Here is a 27,611-nt window from a genome sequence, read left to right on the forward strand (position 1 = left end):
GAGGGCAATGACAAGGGTTCTGGCCACAGGTTTCCACGTCACTATCTGTACCTTTCTTGTATAATCTACACACGTGACTACAGCACTAGTTGGTAGGTCAGACACTCAACTCACCCTATTACCGTGTTTCCCTGAAAATAAGACCTAACCGGACTATCAGCTCTAGTGAGTCTTTTGGAGCAAAAATTAATGTAAGACCCGGTCTTATTTTACTTATTTTACTATAAGATGGGGTCTTACATAAGACCAGGTATAATATAAAATATAATAAATATATAATGCCGGGTCTTATATTAATTTTTGCTCCAAAAGACGCTTTACAGCTAATTGTCTGGCTAGGTCTTAATTTTCGGGGAAACACGGTATGTCCTGACCCCACCCTAATTCCAATATAGCAGCCACAAACTGGCCCCAGTGTAGCGTTTTATTTTTTAATTTGGGTGACTTACCAATTCTTCCACTCAGGAAGCTGCGTGAAATAAAATTCCATTAGTAGAATCATTGCAGGTCTTCCCGGATATAAAGAGCTGTAAGTTCCTGGGGTAAAAGGCAGTGGGGATAACACAGGACTACGATTTTGGGGGAGCCAAAATACAGCCACTCATGGAAGTTTAAAGTTTGCAGAAATGTGGGCCTTAAAAAAAGTCATACATGTTAAAATTACTCAAAGCACAAGGGAAAAAAATCGTTCCGCAACAGCCATTAACATATAAACTGACCCACGATTTCAACTCAGGACAAATTCATATTTAAGAGTATAAAAGCAAAAGAGCGGTGATCCCTACCATCTGCAATTCCCTGAAAGAAAACACCCAAACACCGAAAGAAGGGGCGGGCATTAATAGGAGAAAGTCGAATATTGATCATTAACAAAGATGAGGCACAAAAGACCCCAAATCTCAGATGGACCAAGAAATACAGCTATAGGGCCGGCCCGGTGGCTCAGGCGGTTGGAGCTCCCTGCTCGCTAACTCCGAAGGCTGCTGGTTCGATTCCCACATGGGCCAGTGGGCTCTCAACCACAAGGTGGCCGGTTCAACTCCTCAAGTCCTGCAAGGGATGGTGAGCAGCTCCCCCTGCAACTAAGATCGAACACGGCACCTTGAGCTGAGCTGCCTCCCGGGCGGCTCAGTTGGTTGGAGCGCATCCTCTCAACCACAAGGTTGCCGGTTCGACTCCCGCAAGGGATGGTGGGCTGTGCCCCCTGCAACTAGCAAGGGCAACTGGACCTGGAGCTGAGCTGCGCCCTCCACAACTAAGACTGAAAGGACAACTTGACTTGGAAAAAAGTCCTGGAAGTACACACTGTTCCCCAATAAAGTCCTGTTCCCCTTCCCCAATAAAAAAAAAAGAGAGAAATATGTCTCTAGATCTCAACTTCACCAGAGGCCAAGAATATTAAGACAACTTAGAAGAAATGTCGTTAACAAATATTAAAATGTCAACCTTATGAGCTGTCAAACATAATTTACTATCTTAATTTGCACAAATTCGTAAAATAATGAGGTTACAGTGAAATGTAAAATCCTTCAGTTATTATGTCTACTGGAACTCTCCAGAAAGCAATGATAAAAGTATCAAGACCTTAAAAAAATTAAAAAGGATCCCAAGAACATAATCAAAAAACAGAAATGTACGCAGGTTATTTATAAATAGCCAAAAAGATTTACCTGGACAAAATGGGCAGAACAAATATCCCACACATCAGGAAACTGGTTAAAATCATAGTCAGTCCTCACAAGTCTACCCAAAATGGAGTTTTTCCAAGATTATTAAAAGTGCTGAAATGCTTACATGTGTGGGGATGTGAGGGGATTACATAATTATATGATCCAAGATTACATAATTTCAAAATAAATGTGAAAATATGTAAATACACAAAGTACTAGAAAAATATTCATAATCTGAATAGATAAGTTATAGGTCTCTACTGTGGGTGCCATTCTCTCACTTCCAAAGTCTAAATATTGAGCACATTTGTAAAAATGTATTTTAAGATATTTTTAAATGTTTAAAATTAAAAATCATTTAAAAATATTTTTAACACAAAATGCTACACCTCCACAGAACGATTCTGTCCAGCTGGGCCTTGAACAATGCAGGGGTCTGACTCGCCCAGAACCTGACTAACAGCCTACTGTTAACCAGAACCCTTACAGGTAACAGTCCTGTTATGCGTATTATACACCATGTTCTTACAATGAAGCAATAAAGACAATGGTATGAAAATCATAAGGAAAATACATGTGCATTACTGTACGTATTCATTGAAAAAGATCCCCACGTAAGTGGATTTGTGCAGTTCAAACTCCTGTTGTTCAAGGATCAACTGTGTATTAAATGAGGGGAAAAACTGCTTTTCTAAACACACATGCGTTAATAGGAATAGACCTGGATATACACTTGGGGCTAACCTGTGTTCCCTTTCTCCACAAAAATGGTTACATAGGCACATATATAACCAATTAAAAAAACAAACGTAGGGAAGAGACTACAGAGTCATCACTGAAAATGGGAACAGCAGTTACCTGTGATCCAGAATTGGTGGTAGGGGTGGGATAAGGGGCAAATCCAAGGTAATTTTAACTAACTCTCGTTGCGGTGCCCATACGAGCCACACAAATAAAATGATCTTTGGCCATTCGGAAGGCAGTTGCAGAATCTGGCCGGCTGCCTCAGGGTAGCTAGCAACAGTTAACTGGATGGCGCTGGTGAAAAGCATCATAGCAGCTAACTAACATTTGTTGGGTGCTCATTCCGTGCAAAGCACTGGACTAGGTAACTTACTTCCTTGAGGTGGTGACCTGACCCCATTTTCTGCACAGGAAATGGCCCAGGTCGCACAGCCGGTGAGGGGGCTAGAGCTGGGCTTGGCGGCAGTCCCTGAAGTCTGGCTGCTGTGGGTGTGAACTCATCTTGGTGTTTAAAGGAGATAAAAAGTGATCCGCATTTTCACTAAGCAGTCTCCTAGGAGTTGTGAGAGTCGAAATGTAAGCAAGAAGGGAAGAAAGACTGGAGTCCAGACAGAGACCATACCCGTTCTTAGGCTGTACTTTACAATAAAATTCTACTACATTTCAAAATACAGCACATTGCTTTCTGCTATAAAGTACAAAATTGAACAGGAAAACAACTTTGGATTTTAATCAAACTTAGAGCTAAAGCAAACACAAAAGAGTTTTTAATTTGCCAGATATTCTTTTAATGAGAATTATAAAAGACCAAAAACATTTTTTTGCAAACTGCCTCTTTTTAAAACAAATGATTTGCTTTTCATTACAAATACCGTGTTAAGATGATGCCTTCTTTTGCAAAACCAATAAATACAAGAACAAATTTTAAGCATGTGATTTGTCCAAGATATTTGGGGGTGGGGGGGAGAGCCTGATTTTTTTTTTCAGTATTTTAAAAAAATCAGTATACCCCAACCTTTCAAATAAGTTTGAAGGTGTGACTTAACTGGAGAAAAACAGAGCGAGACAGAGACAGACCAACCATCTTACAGCGGCTGTAAACAGCTTCTAATGATTCTTCCGATGTTACCTTTCCTTTCTGGATCTCTGGAACTCTGGAACAAAATCTCTGAATGTAAAATACTTCTAAATGAACTGATTCATGGGGAGAAAAAGAAAATATGTATGGAACACACATGTATAAGCTTTACCATAAACAATTATGCTTATCAAAAAGACACTTAACTTTTCCAAAGGTACAAAAAAAAAGTGAGGAAAAGCTTGAATTACAGAAAAGAAAGTCAACTTTATTTAATGAAAAACTAGAATTAATAAAAATTAGCAAATACACACAAAAAAGTATACACACACAGCAGCACTATATGTGACTCACAAGGGGGAAAGCAGTGGTCCGAGACCACTCCACATGGCTTGTCAGTTAAAGAAAAAAACCCAAACACGCACGCACACACGCACGCACGCACACACTCACACACGCACTCAAAAGCAAAACAAAAAACCCAGTATTTTTCAACAGTATACTCCATCTACAACAAACACAAACTCAATTATTTTACAATGCTTCCTTTCTTAATACAAAAGATTCCCATCTTGGGTGTATATATATATATATATATATATATATATGTATGTATATATATATATATTCTTCAGTGGTTTACTGTTGACTTATTTTTAAATATATTAGTGTTACTACATGCAACTGTTTCCTGCATTTAACAGCCTTTCCTTTTTATTTACCTTCATGTGTCTAGCTTCTACCTACCAAAAGTTTCAGGTTGGCAGGCAGATGGTGCCTATTCTCTGTGAAATTGAATGCAGCAGTTTTAAACACTGGCCAGAAAATGTTTGATTGCCATTTCAACACATGGAAATAGTTACATTGATGCCTAAGTTGCCATTTTCTGCAAAAAGCTGTGCAATGCTGGTGTCAAAGACTAGACAGTCGCTGTTCATAATGGCTGTCGCAATTCCCTCATGAATAGATCGAGGAGTGGCCTCCCAAGTCAATCGGCGCCTGTGGCCGTTTAGCTCAAGTCGATAAGCAAAATTTTCCGCTTGCTTGCGCGTTCCTATCAGCTGGACGATTGCAAAGAACTGCTGGTGACCGTCATATTTTTCCTGTTTCTCCAGGACTAACATGAAGTGAAAGCCAAAGCAGGACTGCATCATCACCCAGTCGACAGCGCCCGGCAGGTTGATGTCTGTGGCCAGGAAGACGATGTCCTCCCCCTGCAGGGTTGTGATGGACTTGTGCTGGTGCATAAGATGGGGCATGACCGCGTCCAGGGAGCCTTGCCACTTGCAGGAAGCGCCAGGGCACGGGCAGGAGTAAGGCCGGAACTCACACAGCTCTTCGTGCTCTGCTTTTTCTGTGTGGGGCAGAGTTATTTCACATCCCGAGGAGGCATATTTACAAGGGAACAGTACGGAATTGGCCACTTTCTCCATCGCCAAGTTGCGAATGGATCCCAGCGGGCCCCGGCAGGTTGGACAGCACGTGAGCTTTGGGCGACAGTTGCTACAAACAAGATGGCCACTCTGGCACTGAAGAATGGGTGGCAGCACATAGTCAAAGCAGACCGGACACTCAAACAGACTGGCCAAGTCATTGTTGGAGGCGGTCGTGCCGGTCAGGGCGGGCACCCTCTGGGACGGAGTGCACTTGGACGTCCCCGTCGGTAATGCTGTCGCCGTCTGGCGGCTCATCTCTGTAACAGAAGCAGGGAGAATAAGAGGCGGCCCGAGAAAAGGAACGACAACTCTAACTTGTTTTACAAATAATGTGTATGTTCCAGAAATACTTGTTTCATGCAAAATTGACTGTGAGCAAACCAACAGGGTTAAAAACATAAATTACCCAAAATACACATTTTGATTATTAGGAGTTATACACTGGATGACACCTCCAAAATATTTCAGAACGCATCAGAATTCCCTTTCTTAAAATAAGTTCAAAATCATCTTTGGGTGAACTACATGGAATAAATAAATGCTGAAATACAAATGACCATAAGCAACTAAGAAATTCTGTATAAGGAGAAATCTAATCAGTTTTCATTGGACTTTCTGTCCCTCTCTGAGTTCAATTCCCCTACTTAGTCTCTTTCCCATTCTGAGGCAGCTGTAGCTAGCCAGAGGGAGTTATAAGTGACCCCAAGGATCACCAAGGTATCGACCTGCTGATGACCAGTGATCTGCTCGAGCACTGTTTCGGGGAATGGAGGGGTTTACAAGGGCCTACTGCCATCCCATCATCCATCTTCACCGATTAAGTCTTTCCCCACAATGTTAACGTCAGCTAGTTATTAATCTTGTTTCCTATTGACCGGTGTCCCCCTCAAAAGAGAGAAAGTAGAATAGAGGAGAAATAAATGGAGGGCCATCCATCCTCCATTTTAGTCTGGTATTTACAGAAAATAAATCTTTCTATCCTACTTCCACTCCACAATATAAATCAGACATCATCTGCAAAGGGAAAGGAGTCAGGAAGAGAAGGTAAATAAAGAACAAAGATAAAAGCACCAGAAAGAGAGACACGGCACTGCGGATGGGGGATTCAGTCACCAGGCACCGTGTACCCCAGGGCTCACCACTGCCGCTGAAACATTCAACAGGACAGTGATAAATAAACATTTAAGAGATAAATGTCATCTGGAAGAAACGAACAATGTAACCACCGTGTTTCCCCGAAAATAAGACCTAGCCAGACAATCAGCTCTAATGCGTCTCTTGGAGCAAAAATTAATATGAGACCCGGTCTTATTTTACTATAAGACCGGGTCTTATATAATATAATATAGTAAAAGACCCAGTCTTGCATTAATTTTTGCTCCAAAAGATGCATTAGAGCGGAATGAAAGATAAAACACTTTTCCCCAGGAATCTACCTTTGGCTTGGAGTGACAAAACATCTACTGATGGTCTAAGCGTGTGTACTCCCAATAACTATAGAAGCCATATTTTAACAAAATTAAATTTCAGTGCCTCAAATTTAATGTTTTCTCAGCTATAATCATTAGATTCTGTTGCAAAGAACATAATGTTGAAAAAACAATGCTGGTTACCAATGTGACCATGTAAATGCAATTTGGGTTATGTTACTCAAGAATAGATACCTTAAATGGGGGGGTAAGGGTGCCAGAAAAGATTAATTCCATGTCACTAGAGGAATAAAGTTCAAGGGGAAACAAGCATAGCAGAATTCTACCCTGATGTGGGCCGTGACACAGATTTAGGACAGCAGGAATCAGCTGTCATCTGATGCTCTGTAACCAGGTGTCCTAGCCCAACAAAAGGACTCAGAAGCAGCTCTCCTGTTCACCAAGTTTCCCTGAGGAGAGTCTAGGTGCACATGCTGGGCCACGAGTTTTGGGTCCTGTGGGAAAGAACGGGGTTAGCATTGTCACAATGCCCTGTATGTGCCACATGCCTTCCTGGCCCACTTCAGGCCGCTCACTTAAGTGAGCAGCAGTATTGGAAAGTGCCCAAAACAGTCGAAGCCACCAATGCCTTTCAAACCGCTAAACCAACAGGGCTAATCAGTCACTGAGGGTCAGGAAACTCAGTTTATATTCAACATAATGGAACTACCAAGCAAGAAAAACACTACTGTTGAATTTCTAGGCCTAGCAAAATAGTTAGACATTCACCTATCATCAGTAGTTCGGGTTCATGTTACAATGTCTTTATTATTTTCCCAAACATTGTAGGAAGCACAATTTAAATTCCTACTCAAACTGAAAACAAGTGAAATGCGGCCGCAGGGCAGCAGCGGCTGGCGCCCCCAGGAGCTCCGGAGGCGGGACCCAGCTCCACCTGCAAACGCAGCGGCCCCGCAGCGAGGAAGCCAGGACTCGGGACACCTGTGCAGCAGCGCTGCGCGAGCCGAATCTGCTTTAAACAGCACAGCCCAGCCCAGCCACGTCGCGGCGAGGCCCCCAGCGCCCGAGCCGCCAGTACCTGTTCTCTTCCCGGTGCGAGCGGCCGGCAGGCAGGTGAGCGCACAGAGGGGAAGGGACGCTTCCCGGGCAGGAGAAGCCGGCGGCGCGCGGCCCTCCCCGCGGCAGCAAGCCTGGGCCAGAGGCCCCGGAATAGTTTCTGTTCCTGAACACGTCACGGTCAAGTTGTCAAGAGGCGCAGGGAGGCGCCCGGCTCCCGCCGCTCCCGCCCCTCCCTGAGGCCGGCCGAGGCAGAGGCGTGGAGCGGACCGCACCTCCCCACGCTCCAATCCGGCGCGACACCGCCCTGTGTCGGCAGGGTGTCTACCCCATTCCCCGGACGGCCGGGGCCAGAGGTGCGGGTGGCGGCCTCGTGGGCGGGCGCTGGAGTCGCTGCGCGGAAGCCCCCGGGGGCCCAGGGCCGGGAAGGGAAAGGCAGTTCGAGTGCGAGCGCCCAGGCTCCGAGCACCCCGCGGGGAGGGGCAGGGGAGGGAGGAGAGGGGAGAGAAGAGGGGGGATGGGAGGGGGGAGAGGGGAGGGAGGGGGATGGGAGGGGGGAGAGGGGAGGGGGATGGGAGGGGGAGGGGGAGAGAGGGGGAGGGGAGGGGAGAGAGGGCGAGGGGAGTGGGGAGAGGGGAGGGGAAGAGAGGGGGATGGGAGGGGGAGGGGAGAGAGGGGGAGGGGAGGGGGGAGAGGGGAGAGAAGAGGGGGGATGGGAGGGGGGAGAGGGGGGAGAGAGGGGGAGGGGAGGGGGGAGAGGGGAGAGAAGAGGGGAGAGGGGAGAGAAGAGGGGGGAGGGGAGGGGGGAGAGGGGAGAGAAGAGGGGGAGGGGAGGGGGAGAGGGGAGAGAAGAGGGGGGAGGGGAGGGGGGAGAGGGGAGAGAAGAGGGGGAGGGGAGGGGGAGAGGGGAGAGAAGAGGGGGGAGGGGAGAGGGGGAGGGGGAGAGAGGGGGGAGGGGAGAGAAGGGGAAGGAGAGGGGAGGGAGGGGCGCCCCCAAGCGGCGACCCGCGGGGCAAAGCCCCTCGCCCTCCGCCCTCCGGCCTCGCACCACGTAACCTCTCGCACCACGTAACCTCTCGGCCCACACAGGCCGGGTTTCTACGGGCCAGACACTCGGAATCGGTCACTTCGCGCGGTTCCAAACTAAGCGCCCCACAGAAGGCGAATGCGCGGCCGGCCCGAGCCCTTATCTGCCCCCCACAGCCCTCCCCGGTTAACCCTCTGAACCCCGAGTTCTAGAGCAAAAGCACGCGCCGCCTCCGCCCAGCAAGGACGTGCTCGCCAGGCGTCGGCGACCATGGTTCCTCAGTCCCCGCTCACTTCTCCATTTCCACCCGACAGGACCACATTCTGACTCCCCCCCCCCACCTCCAAGAGGCTGCAGTGAGAGCAGTGACCACACAGAACCATATGAAAGCGCGGCTCGGCCTCCACGCTCAGACATTCTCTTCCCACTCTGGGAAAGCCGTCCGAAAAGGCCTCATTAAAGCGAGCTGCTTGTTTTGGTTTTAAATAAGCATCACCCTTGCCCCATAAAGTCCTGGGCCTCCGATGTGCATTGCATCAGCTAGTGCGTGCTGAGGTGTAGCCTGTCATTACATCACCCTACGGCAGCCTGTAAAGGCAGCCAGAGCTGGCAGGCAGTGGGCTCTGGACCCCCGCGGGGGACTGCACATCACCCACTTCCAGCAGCAAATTCTAAACCGAACCACTTCCCACGCTATTCATTAAGTGTTCAGCCACCTCACCTTATTTTACTATTAGGCTATATAAAACATCATTAGGAATAGAAACAGAATTGAAAATAATCTACTGAAAATATAAATTACTATTACCTACATTTTTATTTTCTAATACATATTCATTCTAGACAGGTCTCAGGTTTCCAGGGCAGGTGACTTCAAATATTTTAGGCAGAAAAACTCTTTCCAAATAATTAAGACAGCACCCAAATGTATAAACAAGTCAGGGAGATTACTGATTCCTGAAGCAAAGAAAAACGATTCATTTTCCCCCCAAACTTGCAAAGGACCGTACAGAGCCTTACAGCGCGGTCTGCAAACCATCCATCTATGGACAAACCTCTCAACAGTGAGTCAGGACAACAGAGGCAGACGTGTGAGGAGCCATCTACACTTGGATTCCAACCAGTCTTCACTGCCTGCTCAGCTGTAAAACCAGGACAGTATTTCCAACCTCACATGGCTTTTGTCTAGATTAAGAGAGGTGGGTACCGTATGTGAATCCCAGATACCACATATTCCAAAATATGTAAGGACTCACCTGAGACCTCCAAGGTTTACTAGCCCGAGGTCATCAAGAGTTAGAGGTCTAGAACCAGTGGGTTTCAGACACACACTTAAAAAAGATGCCATTAGCTGGTAAAGGTTATCAAACATGTCTGCCAAAGATCAACTGCCATTTTAACTAATTTTTTAGTCCAACAAACCTTAACAGAATTTCTCAACTAGCTAAAAATTTAAGAAAAACTCCATTACACTAAGAAAAGCCCAGAGAATCCAAAGTAAGGAAACATTCCAAGTTTTTCCAAGAGTGCACTGATTATCTATACTTTCTAAAGACCAGTTTAGTATAAAGTTTAAATAGATTTTAATCTAAATAAACACATTTTAGAGTCAGCCTTTAATATTGCCTTAGTAGTTTCAGAGCATTTTAACATTGCTTTGACACATTAACACACAGAAGTATTAGGTTGGTGCAAAAGTAATTGTGGTTTTTGCAATTATTTTTAACCTTTGAAACCACAATTACTTTTGTACCAACCTAACAGAAGAACTTAAACTTTCATTCTCAATTTCAGGTGGAAACCTGTTTCCTTTTATTAAACAGCCGATGAATTTCTCTGCTTAGTCACAACCCATGCCTGGCTACTCTAATTACTACATAACAATGTTGTGCTTACCATTTTCTCCTAGTTTACAAATGTTACTATGGCAGGCAAATAATGCCCTCCTAAAAGATGTCTGCATCCTAATGCCTGCCACTGAACCTGTGAAAATGTTATGTTACAGCAGCGGCAGGAAGCTAATTCAGCTAGTTACAAAATCAAAGTTGAAGATGAGAAATAGACATGGAAAGCGGATCACAATGTGCTGTAAAGCCGGTTACAGCCAGAACATACATGGGAAGGAAGTACCGGGAGGGAGCATGAGACACCAGGAAGGCTGGGTACCAGAAAATGATCCGAGAGTTACTTATCTGCTTGGTAGTGTACTGCTGACTTTTAGCTGTGTTTCCTTCAAAGGGGACGGTAAACTGCTTTATAAAACTTAGTCTGATTGCAAAATGTGAAAACCGTCAAAAGAAGAAGTAAAATTCTTAATTTAGTTAAAAAGATAGGATGTAAATATGACCCCTTTTACTTCTCTAAAAATTATTCCTAGAAACATATTTATTGTAAAATAAAAGTACAGGTTCAGATTATAAATTTGCTCTCTATATTTAGAAATCAATGGGTTAAATGAAACTACTTCATTCCAAACATTAAAGGGCTTTCCTCCTTTCCTAAACTCCTTTTTGCAAAAATGATACTTTTTACATTTGACATTGTGATGGGTATTATGCAGAAAATGTTTGTTAAATTATGTTAAAAATTGCTTCTATTTTAATATTTACTCTTCACATAACAAAATTAAAATTTAGGCAAGTCTCATTAAAAATTCAACAGATTTTTGGGGGCAGCCGGTTAGCTCAGTTGGTTAGAGCGAGGTGCTGGTAGCACAAGGTCACCAGTTGGATCCCCACATGGGCCACTGTGAGCTGTGCCCTCCTTGGGAGGGGTGGGGGGGGGGGGGAGAACCACATCAAAAATTCAAGTTTTAAATACCAAGCTAAAAAACAAAAATCAAAACTTTGTTATAAAACAATAATGCTAAGAAAAAAATTTAAACAACCCATTTTTAGTTTCCAGAACTGTAGCAAATTAATGAGAAAAAAAAAAAAACATTTTAATTGTACGGATTTTCCTAAGAGCTCCCTTTTCCTGCAGGTAATTCTGAAAACTGTAGCTATAGAAGAGGTATGTGCCTGGTAAGACTGATGGTCTCAAGTGGGAAAGCCCAGGACAAGGACCTACTAAGGGCTGCTCTAAAAGCCCAAGTCCGAACAAAGATGAGGGCGCAGCAAATGGAGAGAAGGCTGCAAACCCCAACTCAAACAGGGAAAGCAAAGGGCGCTCGTTTCTCCACTGCCTACGTCACCGAGGCTTCCACTTCGGGGGAAACAGCACATACTTCATCAGAACCTATTAGGCCCCGTACTGGATACTAAAACACGATCACAGGTTCAATGCAAAGTAGGAGCTGCCTGTGAGATGTCTAATCAAAAACAGCAGCTGCTACACAGAAGAGTTAAGGTTGGCGATTGAGAGCTGTTGACATACAGGTGCTATCTGAAGTCAAAGAGGGGCTTGCCTAAAACAAGAGAAATCCCAACATTTAAAGATTTAAGGCTTCATTAAAGGAAAAAGAATGCAATCGTTCTCAAATCTGATCGTGCTTACTAACCATCCAGGGATCTTGTTAAAATGCGGAATCTGATTTAGAATCAGAATGAGTCTGAAGCTGGGGCTGAGATTCTGCCTTTTTAACCACCTCCCAGGTATGGCCAATGCCGCTGGTTGAGGCTCACACTAAGTAGCAAAAGTCTAAAGAGCTAAGAAGAAAAGCAAAGATGAGAGAAAACCGGGAGAGGGCAGTATCTCTGAAGTCAAGGGAAGATGGGGACCTAAGAAGATACGTAAAAACTCACATGAGCATCAATATTAGAACCAACTATGCTTTATTACATTCTTACAGGGAACCTGTATTATCTCTGTAATCAGAAAAAAAATTAAGAAAAAAGGCAATAAAGCAGATATGCTTAAACATGCAACAAGGAATACAGTACCCATGAAAACCCTTAAGAAAATTACTTAAGGAGAAAAAACAATGATTCCATTTAAATATAGAAGCAAGATTAAACTGTATGCATTATAAGTACAAATTAGAATGTAAATATTATAAACCTTGGCAAGGTGTAAATAATTATAAAATCTAAAAAATCATATAAGGAAGTAGTAAAAAAATGGCAGTCAACCATGTGGAATCTGCTAAGGGGTCAAGTAAGATTAGGCCACAGGTTGGCAAACACAGAAGTCATAATGGATCTAGACACAGATCTTACACCTTCACAAAATTCAAAACGGATCACAGACCTAATGTAAAATGTAAAACTATAAAATTCCTAGAAGATAACATAGGAGAAAATCTAGATGACCTTGGGTTTGGCAATGACTTCTAGGAACACCACCAAAGACATGAACCAGGGAAAAAACAATTGAAAAGTTGGAGTTGATTAAAATTTTCTGATTTGCAAAAGATACTATCAAGACAATGAGAAGACAAACCAGACTGGGAGAAACTATTTATTTGCAAATGACAAATCTGATAAAGGACTATTACCCAAAATATAAAGAACTCTTGAAACTCAATAAGAAAACAACCTGATTTAAAAATGGGCCAAGGACCTTAACAGACACCTCACCAAAGATCTACAGATGGTAAATGAGCAGAGGAAAACACGCTCCACATGTCATCAGGGAAATGCGAATGCAAACAGCAAGACACTCTCCACACCTGTCAGAACGGCCCAAATCCAGACCGCTGACCACTCCACATGCTGGTGAGGACACGGAGCAACGGGAATCTCAGCCATCACTGGTGGGAGTGCAAATGGCGCAGCCACTTCGGAAGACAGTTTGGCGGTTTCTTACAAAACTAACATACTCTCACCCTATGGTCCAGCAATCGCCCTCCTCGGTATTTACCCAAATGAGCTGAAAACGTAATGTCCACACAGAACCCTGCGCACAGATGTTTATGGCAGCTTTACCCATAATCGCCTAAACCTGGAAGCAACCAAGCCGTCCTTCAGTGGGTGATGGATACACTGGTCCGTCCAGACGATGGATTATTGTGCAGCAACTAGAAAGAATCGATCAAACCATGAAAAGACAGAGGAAACTTATATGACTAGGTCAAAGAAGCCAGTAAGAAAAGGATACATACTGTATAATTCCAATTACATGACATTCCGGAAAAGGCAAAACTATGGAGATAGGAGAAAGATCAGTGTTTGCCAGAGGTTGGGGGGGAAGGAAGGATGAAAAGGTACATCACAGAGGATTTTTAGGGCAGTGAAATTGTTCTATATACTACAATGGTGGACATAAATTATACAGTCATCCAAACTCATACACAACAACTAGAGTGAACCATTAAAGCCAATCATGGACTCTGAGTGACAATGATGTGTCACTGTAGGTCCATCACTGTGACAGGCATAGCACTCTGGTGGGGGGTTACGCTGAAAAAGGGGAAGGCAATGAACGGGCAAGGTAAACGGGAAAGCTCTGTACATTGCTTGGTGACATTTTTTGTATCAAGGTGGTAAATCTGATAGTCTGAGTTTGTCGTTAAATCATTAGACATTAAATCAAAGCAAAGTATCAAGAAGAGAGGTAAGAGCAGAGAAATAAGAGTAAAAGAAGGAAGAACGTCAAATAGGCTTTGCCAACGTTTTTATTTCATAGCACATATTACTAAATAATAGAATTTTGGTAACACACTTGAAATTACTGAAAACTATCTCAGTCAAGATTACAAAACAATTACTACTGCAATGTAAACAAGTCTCACAGTTTCAAGGTAAAAGCATCCAAATTCTAGTAACTTATTATTTGTGCCCAGCTTTGAATACAACTGTTTATTTTCCTGATTGTTTTATATTCTCTCCAGATGTAAAATTATCACACATTCTAGTAAATGTTAACACTTTTGCTCCATCTAGGCAGTAAGCTATGCTTTTTAAACCTTTCCCGTAAAATATACTGTGCCCAGAGCTCTACACTGTAACATACAACCTTTTCAACTCCACATTCCATCTGACAAGTATGGTAAGGTAACACACACACACACACACACACACACACACACACACACACACTCTCTCAGAGCAAAAAATTTTAAAGATCAAAATCGGTAGTAACCTATGAAGAGTTGGTGCTACAATAAACAGAAGAGAGTACATTGCTTGGGAGACAGAGAAATTAAAGAAACAAGGTTAAGAAGTCACATCAGAAAGTCTTACTACTTAGGACTGATGGCTTTTTCCTAGTAAAACAGAAAAATGAAATTTGTGGGGGAAAATGCCATATTTAAAAATTCACAGATTCTCCTTCAAATTAAACTATATTCCATTGAAATAGTTACAATCTGTGTCTTCATAAATATTGTATCTGAAACTCTAACGAAATCATTTTAATTATTTCAACGGACATAACACATGAATTAACTTATACTCTAATTTTCCTCAAGCTAAGATCCTATTCTCACAGGAGGGTTGGGGTCCAAATTTTTCTACCAAGATGTAATGTTGTATTCTCCTATGTTGAATAATAGTATTAGCACGTTCTCCTCACCTGAATGCCTCTGTTAGCCGTGTCACTGAATGCTCCCAAGCCAGTGCTATAGTTCTCTCATTATGACAAGCTGCAGAGCAAAGCAGACGGGAACCTACCACAGAAATGATGCCTTTGAGTGAAGAAAAGCCAAACGACAACATGGTTTTCACAGAAGCACTTAAACACCTCAGTAAGAAAACGCGTCATGTGGTGACACCATGTGGGCAATTTGGATACGCTCAACTCCAAAAGAACCTACAGCGCAACAGTCATAACCCATGTTGTTTCAAGACTTAAATTTAGCAGACAGTATCTAATATTTTATAAATCAGTGTGACTTCAATTTCACTGGTTTTGTAGTTTTGTTTGCATTTAATTTGCAAGTTCTGAACTGTCACCAACATCTCAGAGTTGACTGATCACTGACAAACTCTGCTCACTGATTCTGAGCACTTGTTTTTCCCATCTCACCAATTACTCCTCAGCTTCCTTGAGCGATTCCTGTTCTTTTCCCCAAACTCTTGAAATTGGCAGTTGTCCACTGTCCACTTTTCTTCACTTTGGTGACCTCATTCCGTCTTGCAGTTTTTATACTCCACCGATATTGCCAAGGAGTTGAAATGTTTTATCTCCAGCCCAGATAAAACAAACAAAAACTCCTCCAGATTTGTCTCAAACCCCAGATTTGTCCATCCAACTCCTCCTCGCCATTCCTTCGGTGGGGAGTCCCCGCAAAGCTGATCCCCTCCCTTTCTCCCAGACTCCTGTGCCTAGAGCCTTCCGTTCACTCCATAGCAGCTCCATCCTTCCCATTACAGTTCAATAGCCTTGGAAGCATCTTGATTCTCCTTCTCACACCGCACATCTAAAACGACCAGGAAATGTTACTGTCCCTCCTTGTAAACTACATCCAGAGTCCAACCACTGCTGACCAGCTCTACCACGACCATACAGCACAAGCCGCCTCGATCTCCCACCTGGATTACTGCAATACCCTTCTAACCAGTCTCCCTGCTTCCGTCCGTGTCTTCCCCCACCCCCCATCCCACAGTCTGAGCATAGCAATACCAAAAGTCCAGTTAACATTTAAATCAGATCAGTCACTCCTCCGCTCCCCACTGGCACCCCCACTGGCACCCGTATCCAGGTCTGGCCCGCACGACAGCTGGTACAGCCCTACACACCGTGAGTGGGATGTGTCCCGTTACTCTCTGACCCCCCTCCCTCCCATCTCTGCCCCGCACTCACTACCCAGCCTCCCTGTTCCGGAGGGCGGGCTGCCCCTCTGGGCCCAGCCTTCACCACTGCTGCTCTCACATCCTTCTAGCTTTGCTGGGTGCTACCTTCTCAGTGAGGCCTGCCCGGTCTCCTCTAGTTACAACACTGCCCAGGGCTCTGCCCACTGGCCCCTCCACTATGCACTCCTAATCCTTGCCCATTCCACTCTCTCCCTCTGCCCTTTCTTCCTCTCCCATTTCTACTGTTTTTCCATAGACTGTAGTACTTTCTAACAGGCTATGCAATTTACTTACTATGTTTGTTGCTGTAGCCCCCCAACCTGGAAGGTAAGAATTTTTGTCTGGTTCAATGATGTACCCCAAACACTTAAAACAGTGCCTGCCACAGAGTACAGGCTCAATAAATATTTGTTGGATGAATTAAATAAATCAGAAAGCAAACGAACTTTGGACTTTTGAGTAACATCAAAAGCTAGACCAACAGAGCAATGCTTTTTAAAATCCTCAAGGAAAAGGATTACCATTCCAGAATGTTATGCCCAAATTATCCTAAAAATGTTGAGGGCAGAATAACGATGCAGGGCTTCCTAACAGCTCTTCCCCTGGATATTTTCTTGGGAAGCTCCTGGAGGGCCAGCTCTCAAACGCAAAGGAATGGACCATGAAAAAGGACAACATGGGCTGCAGTAAACAGACGACTCAACCCAGAAGAGAAGAAAACTGAGGATAAAGGCAACTTTACATTAGAGGAAGAAGGCACTGAGGCATTCTAGCAACTTGAACATTTAAACAAGTGGTAAGGAACATGTGGTGGCATTAGCAGTTAGCACAGAGAAAACAAAACAGGAAAAAGACAGTATAAACTACAAGGAAAAAGTGTACAAATACAAATTAACTGGTGCAGGAAAAAAGTAAGTCATACAGCAGTCTGTATTCATGTATGTGTGCATGTATGTCCCATGTAATGGGACAGAAAAGAAAATGGAAGGGCATCCGAAATGCAGAATTTCCTTTAAAGACTTAAGGGGCGGGATTAGAGAAGGGGAGAGGGAGGTCAAGGTTAGAACTAGAAACCACCAGGTTAAGAGACGGGACACTGAACTACAGGCACACAAAGTATCAAGAACTGAAAGATGGACAGACTACAATAAGCACCAACTTCATCATTTGGAATTACACAGTTCAAACATGCATAGTTACTGACAAGTGCTAATCATTTAATAGGAAAATATCTACCAGCATTTAAGTAACATCAAAGATATTAAATTTAAAATATCTATGGCTGATTCGAAAAATGTGACACAACCACAGAGACAAGCAACTACACCCTAATGTCTACAATGGTTACTTTTCAATTACGAGATTATGAGTGATCTTGGGGAAGGTGAGGGCGGCATTTCTGTATGTATTTCTCAAAATATTCCATAAAACATATTTTGGTAATAAATAAATTTAAAAATATCAGTGCATAGTTTATGTCCCCACACTCCCCTGCTAATGAATTGCTGCTGACTTCAGACACAAAATGAAATACTCATAAATCAAGAGCTGATTTTGTCTACTGCTCTGATTCTTTATTTTTTTCAATGCCTGAAACAGATGGATACTTACTTATAGGGAAAAATATTTTTAAAACAGCTTATTCACATTTTTTAAAAAACTCACATATTTCATATACATATATACACATTTAGTTTATGTTTATTAAAAAAATCTTAAATTTAGCACTTTAAAAGTTAATTATAAGACAAATTTATCTACCTCTCCAAACAAAATCAAAAGAATAGTCTGTAGAAATTAGCTCACAACTATCTGTATTGACAAGACATCCAGTGTCCCTAACAAAGCTAATAAAGTAGGGTCCTTGACCCATTCCCGCCCCCCCCCAAAAAAACCCTGAACTTTAGCCAAATTCAAAGGAATAAAAAGGTAAAACAGAAAGGGGGGGGGGGGTAAACAAACAAGACTTTTTAACAATTAGTGAAACCAACTATTGAAGTAACCTTTCCAGGTGTAGAGTTTTTGCAAAGAGGCTAATGTGCACTTAATCTCACCATCACTAGTTAAGTTTTGCAACATGACAAGAAGAGTATAGTATACTTCCTATAAAACACTTCCTATGTAAATTCTTCTAATTTTTAAGAAAATATTCTTCACTTGCAATATCTGCTTTATAAATAGATGAGCAGTTCTCCAAAGGTTTCTCTCCAACCTCCTCCTTCTAGTTCTTTCCTTGTATCCCCAAGCCCCTTCTTTGCTGTTCAAAACAAAGCAAACGAAAACCACACGTAAGTTCAGCCTGACTGGGCAACCTCAAACCTAATGAAAGGTCTTTGCCAACATCATGCTGATCACTGTGGCTGAAGGCTAGAGAATAAACTGACCTAAAATGGACTATCTTGTCTGTATCATTCAGCCTAGATTTCCTGAAGATTAAAAAAAAAAGTAATGAAATACATGGTTAGGGGCCGGCCGTGTGGCGCAGGTGGTTAGAGCTCCGTGCTCCTAACTCCGAAGGCTGCCGGTTCGATTCCCACATGGGCCAGTGGGCTCTCAAAAACCAAAAAAATAAAAAAATAAAAAAAAAAGACACTAAAAAAAAAAAAGAAAGAAAGAAATACATGGTTATTCAGCTGCTAACCTTGCCAGGGAGAAGTGAAAGAGGCATACTGTATTGTTCCATTCATATAACGTTCAACAACAGGCAAAATCAATCTGTGGTGTTAAAAGTCAAGAGGTGGTTTCCTTAAAAGGTCGGTGACAGGTGATTCTATGGAGAAAGAAGGGGGTTTCTTGTTCTGATAAGGTTCTGTTTCTTGATCTTGGAGATGCCCTCAATAACGTGTCCTCTTTGTGAAAATTCAGTAAGCTGTACACTTATAATGTGAACACTTGTCTGTATGTATTTATGCTATACTTCCAAACAAAAAAACTACATTCAGGAAAAAACCAGTAACACTATTGTTCTAGGTATTCTAGAATCTCTTGTGAACAGATCAAGTGTCGTCACTGGCTGACAGCTCCCAGCATCTCCTCTTCCCCCGCTGTTTCTCAGTGAGTCTCCTACTACATCAGGCTACTGCCTAGCAGTTTTCACTAAGTATACATCCTCTCAACTGACGGCTTCGCCCATGCAACGTTTAGAAAACACAACAGACGCCATCAAATGCTGACTTAGCTCCTCCTTCCCCCCCCTTAGAATTGAAGTGACCTGCACTTGGGCACCGTCCTCTCACCTTCTCAGGACTTCACATCCCTATTATCCCTTCACTCTTGCATCCAATTCTCCCTCTTGTTCTTCTGGTCCAAGCCCTCTAACAGCCAAACATGCTCCCACCTCCCACCTGGCTTCTGGAACACCACATCCCCGATTCCCCTTCGACCTCACTGATCATTCTGCATGTCCCACACAGCAGGACTCTGAATCCTGAATTTTATTGCTGTCCCTCTGTCCCATCCCCGTCTAGTCTTTCACATCTTGGTAAATAGCGCCATGATCCAGTCGCTCAAGCCAGAAACCATTCATTCCCTCCTTTCCTCACCTCTCACATCTAATCCATCAACAAGTCCTGTTAATTCTGCCTCCAACAGATCTCAAATCCATCCACTTCTCTTCCTTTTCACTGCCACCACCTTAATCCAGATCAGCCAACCACCGTCCAATCAAAGGAACAGCCTCCAAACCAATCAATTCTCCAAACAACAGCTAAAGCAATCTCAAAAGTTAGAAGTGGGTTACATGACTTCTTTAACGAATGGCTTCTCAGTACCCTTAAAATAAAATTCACATTCCTTACTTTGACTCTGACCCCTGCCTATCTCTTCCCCTACGCATTCGCTCCAGCAGCAAACACTCGCTTCTCGGAGCTCCTCTGTCCATCCCTGCCTCAGAGCCTTGGCCTGCTCCTTCACTCTGCCATGCTCTCCCTTTCCTTCCAGGACCAGCCATGCTCTCCCTTTCCTTCCAGGACCAGCCATGCTCTCCCTTTCCTTCCAGGACCTGCGATGCTCTCCCTTTCCTTCCAGGACCCGCGATGCTCTCCCTTTCCTTCCAGGACCAGCCATGCTCTCCCTTTCCTTCCAGGACCTGCGATGCTCTCCCTTTCCTTCCAGGACCCGCCATGCTCTCCCTTTCCTTCCAGGACCCGCCATGCTCTCCCTTTCCTTCCAGGACCAGCTCGCTAGCACCTTGTCCTCTTAGCATTGCTGAAGTGTCACTACTTCTGACAGCAGGTCTCCGGCCTACTCCTATTATTCTCTACTTCACACTTGACGCTCATAGAGTACATATCACAATTTGTAATTCTGCTTATTTCCCTCATTAAAATATAAGTGGTGATATTTAGAGAAATTCAATAACTTACTCCACAACTAGTTTTTTTTCACAATTGAAGCCCTTTCTTTGCATTAGGCAATGTGCTTTTAGATGCAAAAGTAGACAGTGTCCCTGCTCGCATGGAGCTTAAAGTCACAAACACAGCTAGTAAGTGACAGAGCCAAGAGACACATCCTGGTTTAGCTTCTAAGCGCCTGTCCTCTTCACCACTTAACTATACTGCCACTCTTGCATTAGGACATTGGGGGGTGGGGGGGAATATATTTAATAATTGCTCACACGCTAATGGAAATTAAGGAGAGGCTAAATAATCTGCCCGAAGTAGAACAGAGACATTTGAAAAAATAGGTACAATCATGAGCAATGGCACAGAGATGTTAAAGTACAGACAGTTCAAGAAACAAAAAGAATCCAGTTTGACCAGAGCAAAGAGAAAATGCTGGAGAATACGGCGGGAAGATCATATGAAGGAGAGTGTGAAGGTATTAGTCAGTCATTCAATAAATATATGTACTGAGCACCAACTCTGTGTCAGAAAAATGCTAAACTCTAGACAAACAAGGGTGATCAAAAGAAAGTCCCCACAGAGACTACAGTCTATTTGGTGGGGGGGGGGGTGGCAGGAGGGGGGCAAAGTGGTAAATTACGGTTCAGGGGATACACATTACAGTGAGGCCAAGCCGAGTGCTATGGGAACACAGAGATGACACCCAATTCAAGGTGGGAGTCCAGAAAGAGCAGCTCAGCTAAGTGCTGTCGAGGAGGACATCAGAGCTGAGGAAGAGAAAACATGGTGCACATGGGCAGCTGCAAACACAGAGAGCCAGCTGAGGAGGGGCTGTGTGTGTACTTACTAGAAAGCTCCCTTAAACGGCAGACCACTCAGAAGGCAGAAGAGGATCGAATGCAATTAACTGTGAAGATGAGAGAAGCATGCCAGATTTGCGAGAACCACAGTACAAAACCCAGGGCGGGTGACTAACTGGGTATACAGGTGAGAGCCCTGGACACTTCAGAGCAATCAAGGTTTTAGTTTTGGACACGTCAATGTGAAGCACATGGATACATCATCATCATACATTTGTCAAAATTCATACGTAACATACAAGACCAAGAGGGAACCATAATGTAAACCACGGACCTTGGGTGATAATGACGTGTGACTGTAGGCACATCAACGGTAACAAATGTGTGTCACTCTGGGGTGTACAACTCTATAATGTATCTAAAGAAAATATTTGGCAAAGCAAACTTGAGGGTAGCAACTAACCATTCCAGATCACAGAAATCTGTATCTTTAATTTTCAGAATGAAAAATTACACAATATGTATAATCCAAACTCTACTTATCACAAAGTTCTCTAACAGCTAACCTAAATTCTCTCCTCCACAATTTGAACCAGTATCTCCCCGAGAAGATTACCAGGGCATTACATTTATCACACTATCCTTTGCTCTTCAGTAATGTCTTAAAAGAGATGGTGACACCACAGACACCTTAACGCTCAAAGGGCCTCACTGTGCCACTTTTCCAAGTCAGTTAACTCAAGTCCTTGGAAGCACACTGATTCATAAATGGAAAAGGGCTAAGAGGAAGCCTCATTTTAATCAATTTGATTTTTTGAATTCCAGACCACACGAGACCTATCCAAATCCCTTACGAGAGAAACTTCCAAAAGCTACCATCCCAAAACAGCTCTCAATTTATCCTCTAAAACTCTTATTCTCATTTTTCAAAACAAACTATACTGAAAGAAAATCCCAAGCACTAACCATTGATAATGTGACCTCGCTAATTCTAGCCTCTGCACTTACAACGTGTCCATCATGCCAAGACAACCTCCTAAGGTTAGTAACCAACAACAGACTTAGCAGCAAATATTTATCGAGTATTTACCCCGGGCCTACCACGGCTCTGAGCCCTTCACCTATCACCTCATCAATTCTGCTAACAATCCTGTGCAGTGGGCACCGTCATGATACCCATTTTGCAGATTGGGAAAATGAGGCAGAGCGAGGTTAATTACGTATGTCGCCCAAGGTCACAAACCGGTGGGGCCGGCCTGGACCCAAGCAGGCGGTCAGCGGCCGAGCGGTGCCCCCAACGTCGCGGTGCCGAGCGCGTTCACAATTTACCCTCGACGGCCGCTTGGCAAGCAAGGGGAAACGTCCGACCGCCGCCGCGGGAAGGCGGGGCAGTGCGGTCACCGTCCCGCGTCCGCGCTCGCGGCTGCTACGCCCGTCGGGTCAGCAGGACAATGGGATCCCCCCAACATCCGACCTCTCTGACGGCAGAGCAAACGAATCCTGCACCGTTCCCGGCACGGAAACGACCCCTGGCCCGTCCGCGTGCGGCCCCGGGAGCCCCCCCCGAGCACAGAGCCGGCGAGGCGGGCACGACCCCGACGCGCCCGACCGTCCACGCCCGCGAGGCCGAGGCCGAGGCCGGCAGCCAGGAGGCCGGCGGGCCGCCCGCGGCACAAACCAGGGAGGAGGCCGCGCTCCCGCCGCCGCACAATGAAGGCCCGGCCCGGCCGGCGCCGCGGGACTCCGCGCAGCCCGGGAGGGGCCGCAGGGCCGCGCCGGCCGCTGCCCGCGCCCGCTGACCTCCGCCATGTTGGCCGCGCTCGCCGGGCCGCACAACAAAGGCCGGCGCCGGGGCCCCGGGGGCGCAGGCGCCTCCCCCCGCCGGGCCCGCCTCCCGGGCGGCGAGCAGGCCGGTCCCCGCCCTCGCCCGGCCGCGCGGGCGACCCCACGGCGGGCCGGGGCCGGGGCCGGGGGGCGGGCGGGCCCGGGGGCCGGGGACGGGCCCAGACAAAGGCGCCGGGCCGGCGGCCTCCGCCGCCGCCATTACCGGGCCTGCGAGTCCTCCTCCTGCCGAGCGCCCCGAGCGCCGGCTCCTCCCTCCAGCCGGGCCGCACTTACCTGTGGGCGGAGAGCGCGCCTCGGACCCGGGTCCCGGCTCGCACGCGCTCCGTCGCCGCCGCCGCCCCCCGCCACCGCCTCTTCCCCGCGCCGACACCGACGGGACACCCTGGGCCGCCGCCGCCGCCGCCGCTCGAGAGCGCGCCCCGCACCGGCCGCCGCGGCTCCCCCCTGGCCGCCGCCGCCGCCGCCGCCGTTCCGCGCGTCCTCGAGCCCGCCGCGCGCGCCCGCTAAATACCACACACTGCGGCGGCCGCCATGAGGAGGCGCGGCCCCGCGGCCGGCAGCCCGGAGGGGGCGGGGCAGCCCGGAGGGGGCGGGGCCTCCCGGCGCGCAGGCGCACAGGCGTCCGCGCCGCTGCCGGCCGCCCGCGCGGGCTCCACGGGGCGGCTCTGCGCGGGGGGCGGTTGGTGCTCGGGCTGCTCCGTTACCGTTGCTGCGGCTGAACACCGCGCGCCCGACGAACGCGGGTCACGCTGCCGCCCGCAACCGTCCGAGCCCGGGGCCGCGCGCTGCTTACCCGTCGAGTCGGGGACCCCGGGTTGCCCGCCGCCGCGGGGCTTTGTTCCGGGGCCGCGGGGTCGTCGGGCGGGGAAGGCGGCCCCGGGCTCCGGGCGGCCGCCGCCGCCGCCCTGTGTGCCGCCCCTCCGGGTTCGCTCGCGGGTGCCGCCAGGCGCCTCCTCGGGCCCTTCCCGGCGCCTCTCCTTCCAAAGAGAAAGAAACCCGCTGACTTTCTGGCCGCCGGCGGGGACCCCACCCCGAAGGAAACGGCCAAGCCCCTCCCTCCATGCGAGCTGCGCTGCGGCGGCAGCGGGACGGGCTTCAAAGGCGTGTTTTGGCTGCAAAGCTCGCCCCTGCCGCGTGCTCACTGCCCTGGAAGCTCAGCGGCACCCGCGCTTCCTTCTCTTGCCACCAGAACTGGAAGGAAATGTCCACGCCTCTTGGACGGACACGATGTGCGTGCCCCGGAGCCACGCCGCTGTGCGGGCATTCACGAGCCCCGAGGAGAGCTCCGCGGAAGAGCCTGCATAGGGACAGGATTCCGCGTGGAGAGTGGAAACGTGGACCAGCGTAGCCAAGAACAGGGGTTTTGTGTGTGTGTTTTAAAAAGACGCTTTTTATACGTTAGAAACCACCCAAGGAATTGTGTCCCCCCCCCAACCCCCATCATCTCCAGCCTCCCCACCAACAGGAAATCTTTTTCAATGGGAAGTTTTGATGCACGCACTCCGTTGAGCACTCCAACGGCTCTGCTGGGAAGCCGAAGGCACAGTTGTCTTAGGTACGAATGGAAGCGAAACTCCAGCTTCCCCCTAGTTTGCAGACTGAGTTGGCAGGCTGCTTCGGTTCTCGGCCTGATGCTTGGCTCACTGTGGCTGCTGCCCTCCAGGACCATTAGCACATCCAAACAGTGTTTCTTAAGGGTGGGAAGGTAAAAACCAAAAGAACTCTTAGCCACAAGCTGTGCTATGCTGCTGGTCCCCAAAGCCCAAAAGGCAGTTGAAGAACTTGGGTGAGTTATTTGGGTCCGAGCATTAACTGATGCTGTTATCATCCATTTCTTCAGCAATAAAGGTGTACAGAGGGAATCTTACATGTTCTGTCATGCTGTGCTTACTCATGGAGCTTACCTAGTGCAGAGGATATGAAGACATTCATTTATTCATTCATTCACTCAACCAATGCCAGGTGCTGAGAACACACAACCTCTAGCCCTGCACTCGGGGAGTGCGTGCAGTCTAGTAGCGGACACAAACATTAACCAAGCTCACAAATTCATCACTACAACTGTGAAAAGCGTTACCAAAAAAAAAGGCGGTGCCCCTGAGGGGATCCTAAGGTATATAACAGGCCAGGTATATACTAGGACAGGTACTGAGTAAAGAACCAAAGCATTAGAAGGAATGAAGCAGGTTGGAGGGGAGTGTAGAGTGGAGGACTTCAATAAGGGGAAAGCATTTCACAGGAAAGCCCTTGCATGTGAGGCGACTGTCCAATTCCAGCATGGCTCTTTGCCCTTGCGGGGAGGGGTCGGGAGGGTGTGGAAGAACAAGGCCCAGGGAGGTGGTGGACACATGCCGCTGAAGTCAGTGGGGTTCTCAGAGGGCTCAGGTTATGTGAGCGCCCATACTTCGCAGGCTGGTAAGGCCGAGAAGGCAGTCACTGAGGAATTAGGCTAAAGGGGAGGAGTTTCCCAGAGGAAGATGGAAAGGCTTTCCAGGCCGCTGTCACGCACGTGAAGGGACAATGACAGAATAGGTGGGTCCATACTGAATAGGGGTTATAGGGAGGGAGGGATGGGCTGAGGAAATCAGCCAAAATGAGCAAAGACTGACTGGGGAGAACACTATCTATATGGGCAAGAAATGAAGCCCTGAACCAAAGAGGTGGCAAGGGACACGGAGAGGAGGGTCTTGGACAGATAGCTGGATTTGGAGTGGAAACAATTGGATTTCAGGAAGGTAGGATGTGAAGGAGAGTAAGGAACCAGGGCTGATGATAATGACAAATAGTATCAGCTGCCATTATGAAACGTACTCTGCGCCAGGCACATGCATTACCTCAGTTCTCATAAAAACGCTGTGAAGGAAATAATACCATTATCATCCCCATTTGATACATGAGACAACTGAGGCACAAAAGTCAAATAGCTTGCCCAAGGTGACACAGCTGCGAAGTGGCAGAGCCAGCATTCAAACCCAAGCCCAGCTTTCATGGCTCTGCTCTAAGGCCTATTCAGAGATCTCTAGCTTGGCAAATGGTGATGGACAGGGAGCACCTAAGGAAAGGTAAATTCTGGGTTTGGAGGCATTAGGTGCAAAGTGCCTGCGGGCAAACAGAAAACAACTGGAAATAGGGAGGGTCCCAGGACTCTGGAAAGAGGTTGCAGGTGGCTCCCGGGGTGGGGGGGTGGGGGTCGGGGGTGTTCTGTGTAATCAGATTCTGGAGCCACAGAGAGTAGGGGCCTAAGAGGTGAATGTGGAAAACCAAGAAGGGTTTTTGGTAGAGAGGCCATATTGACATTTCAATTCAATTTCCATTCAACTAAGGCAAAAACTAGACTTTACAAGATAAAACATAGAACATAGTTTTAAGATATAATATCAATCTCAACCAACCCAATAGAAAAAGTAGACATATACATACAGAAGTGTAGACAGACATTATATAGTGGCACTAGACCTTACCAGGTGTAGGTTGTAAACTCCGCCCATAAAGAAAAAATAAGTGTAATTATTAAAAATTATTTTAAGATCGCCCTTGAAAATCCTTTGAATCACCCATAAATTACAGTATACATTGTTTTGTCTATACAATCCTATACCAGCTATGTATGTATAAATGCCCGGCGTGTGATAAAGCCGATTTACACAAAATACAATTTTACAGTATTCCTAATCACACACTATTTAAACTGCAATTTTCCTTCACGGTTTTGGGGGGAAGTTATAACTCGTCCGTATATGGAAAGGTCAATAGAGTTCCGTTTCGCTCTGTGCGGAGGCAGATTTTCCACTTTCACAGGTAATGCCCCACCACTAGCCAGGTGGCCTTCCACTGGGTTGTAAAAGATACACGTCACTTTCTAGCCCTCGGAGAGAAGAAGTAGCGGGGTGAGAGGCTGCCTACTCCCCACAACCTCTGGTCTCTCTGCAAACAGTGTAAAGGGAATTTGCCAATGTGGCAAACACCCTAGTTTGCCAAAATCCCATTTTGGCCCCCTCACATCTGAAAATGACAGTATGCCATGTGGCCCACTGCTGACGTCAGGGAGTTACCTTAGAAACTGGTGGTTTCTGTGAAGCTGCAGGCCTGCCCAGGAGCGTGTTCTCTGAAGACACCACACATGGGCCAAACAGTGTTGGAGCTCTCAAGTCAGCCACTCAGAAGCATCTTCTGCCTCTGGAATTCTCTCACTTGCTTTCCTGGGCTTTGGCTCCTTACTCTTCCCTAGAAGAGTCAAAATTACATCTCCTTCCTCCTTCTGCTTCCTTTTATACAAAACTAATCTCATTAACTACAGCTCCACTAATCTTAACTAGATTTAGGAGGGGTTCAATCTGATTGAGTTATTCCGTATGAATGAATAAATGAATGAATGAATGAATGAATGAATGAGAGGTAGGGTGGGATACAAACAGCACTACTATACATTGTAAACATTGGAAGGAAAATAGCCCCGTCCGTCCGTCCGTAAAGTAGATATCATTTTCTGAATAGGCAGGCAATTCTGCT

General features: G+C 46.3%; 1 protein-coding gene across 7 annotated transcripts; it reads right to left on the reverse strand.

Annotated features, from left to right (window-relative positions):
• Positions 1 to 1,371: 1,371 nt before the first annotated feature.
• On the reverse strand, positions 1,372 to 24,606 carry SIAH1 (siah E3 ubiquitin protein ligase 1). 7 transcript variants are annotated; one of them, XM_081032507.1, is made up of 3 exons: positions 22,936 to 22,967; positions 6,000 to 6,075; positions 1,372 to 5,185 (listed from the first exon to the last, which is right to left on the reverse strand). In XM_081032507.1, exon 3 carries the CDS (start codon positions 5,181 to 5,183, stop codon positions 4,335 to 4,337), a length of 849 nt encoding a protein of 282 aa, XP_080888633.1. In that variant the 5' UTR covers positions 5,184 to 5,185; positions 6,000 to 6,075; positions 22,936 to 22,967; the 3' UTR covers positions 1,372 to 4,334. The 7 variants fall into 7 exon arrangements, with proteins under 7 accessions (XP_080888633.1, XP_080888632.1, XP_080888635.1 ...); XM_081032506.1 differs by lacking the exon at positions 22,936 to 22,967 and adding an exon at positions 7,437 to 7,462; XM_081032509.1 differs by lacking the exons at positions 6,000 to 6,075; positions 22,936 to 22,967 and adding an exon at positions 23,896 to 24,606.
• Positions 24,607 to 27,611: the final 3,005 nt, after the last annotated feature.

This window comes from Rhinolophus hipposideros, assembly GCF_964194185.1.
Source record: "Rhinolophus hipposideros genome assembly, chromosome: 21".
Lineage (NCBI taxonomy): Eukaryota > Metazoa > Chordata > Mammalia > Chiroptera > Rhinolophidae > Rhinolophus > Rhinolophus hipposideros.

Bases quoted from the DNA above. Each gene is read 5' to 3' on its own strand.
- SIAH1 (XM_081032509.1), bottom strand. From the start codon at position 5,183: ATGAGCCGCCAGACGGCGACAGCATTACCGACGGGGACGTCCAAGTGC.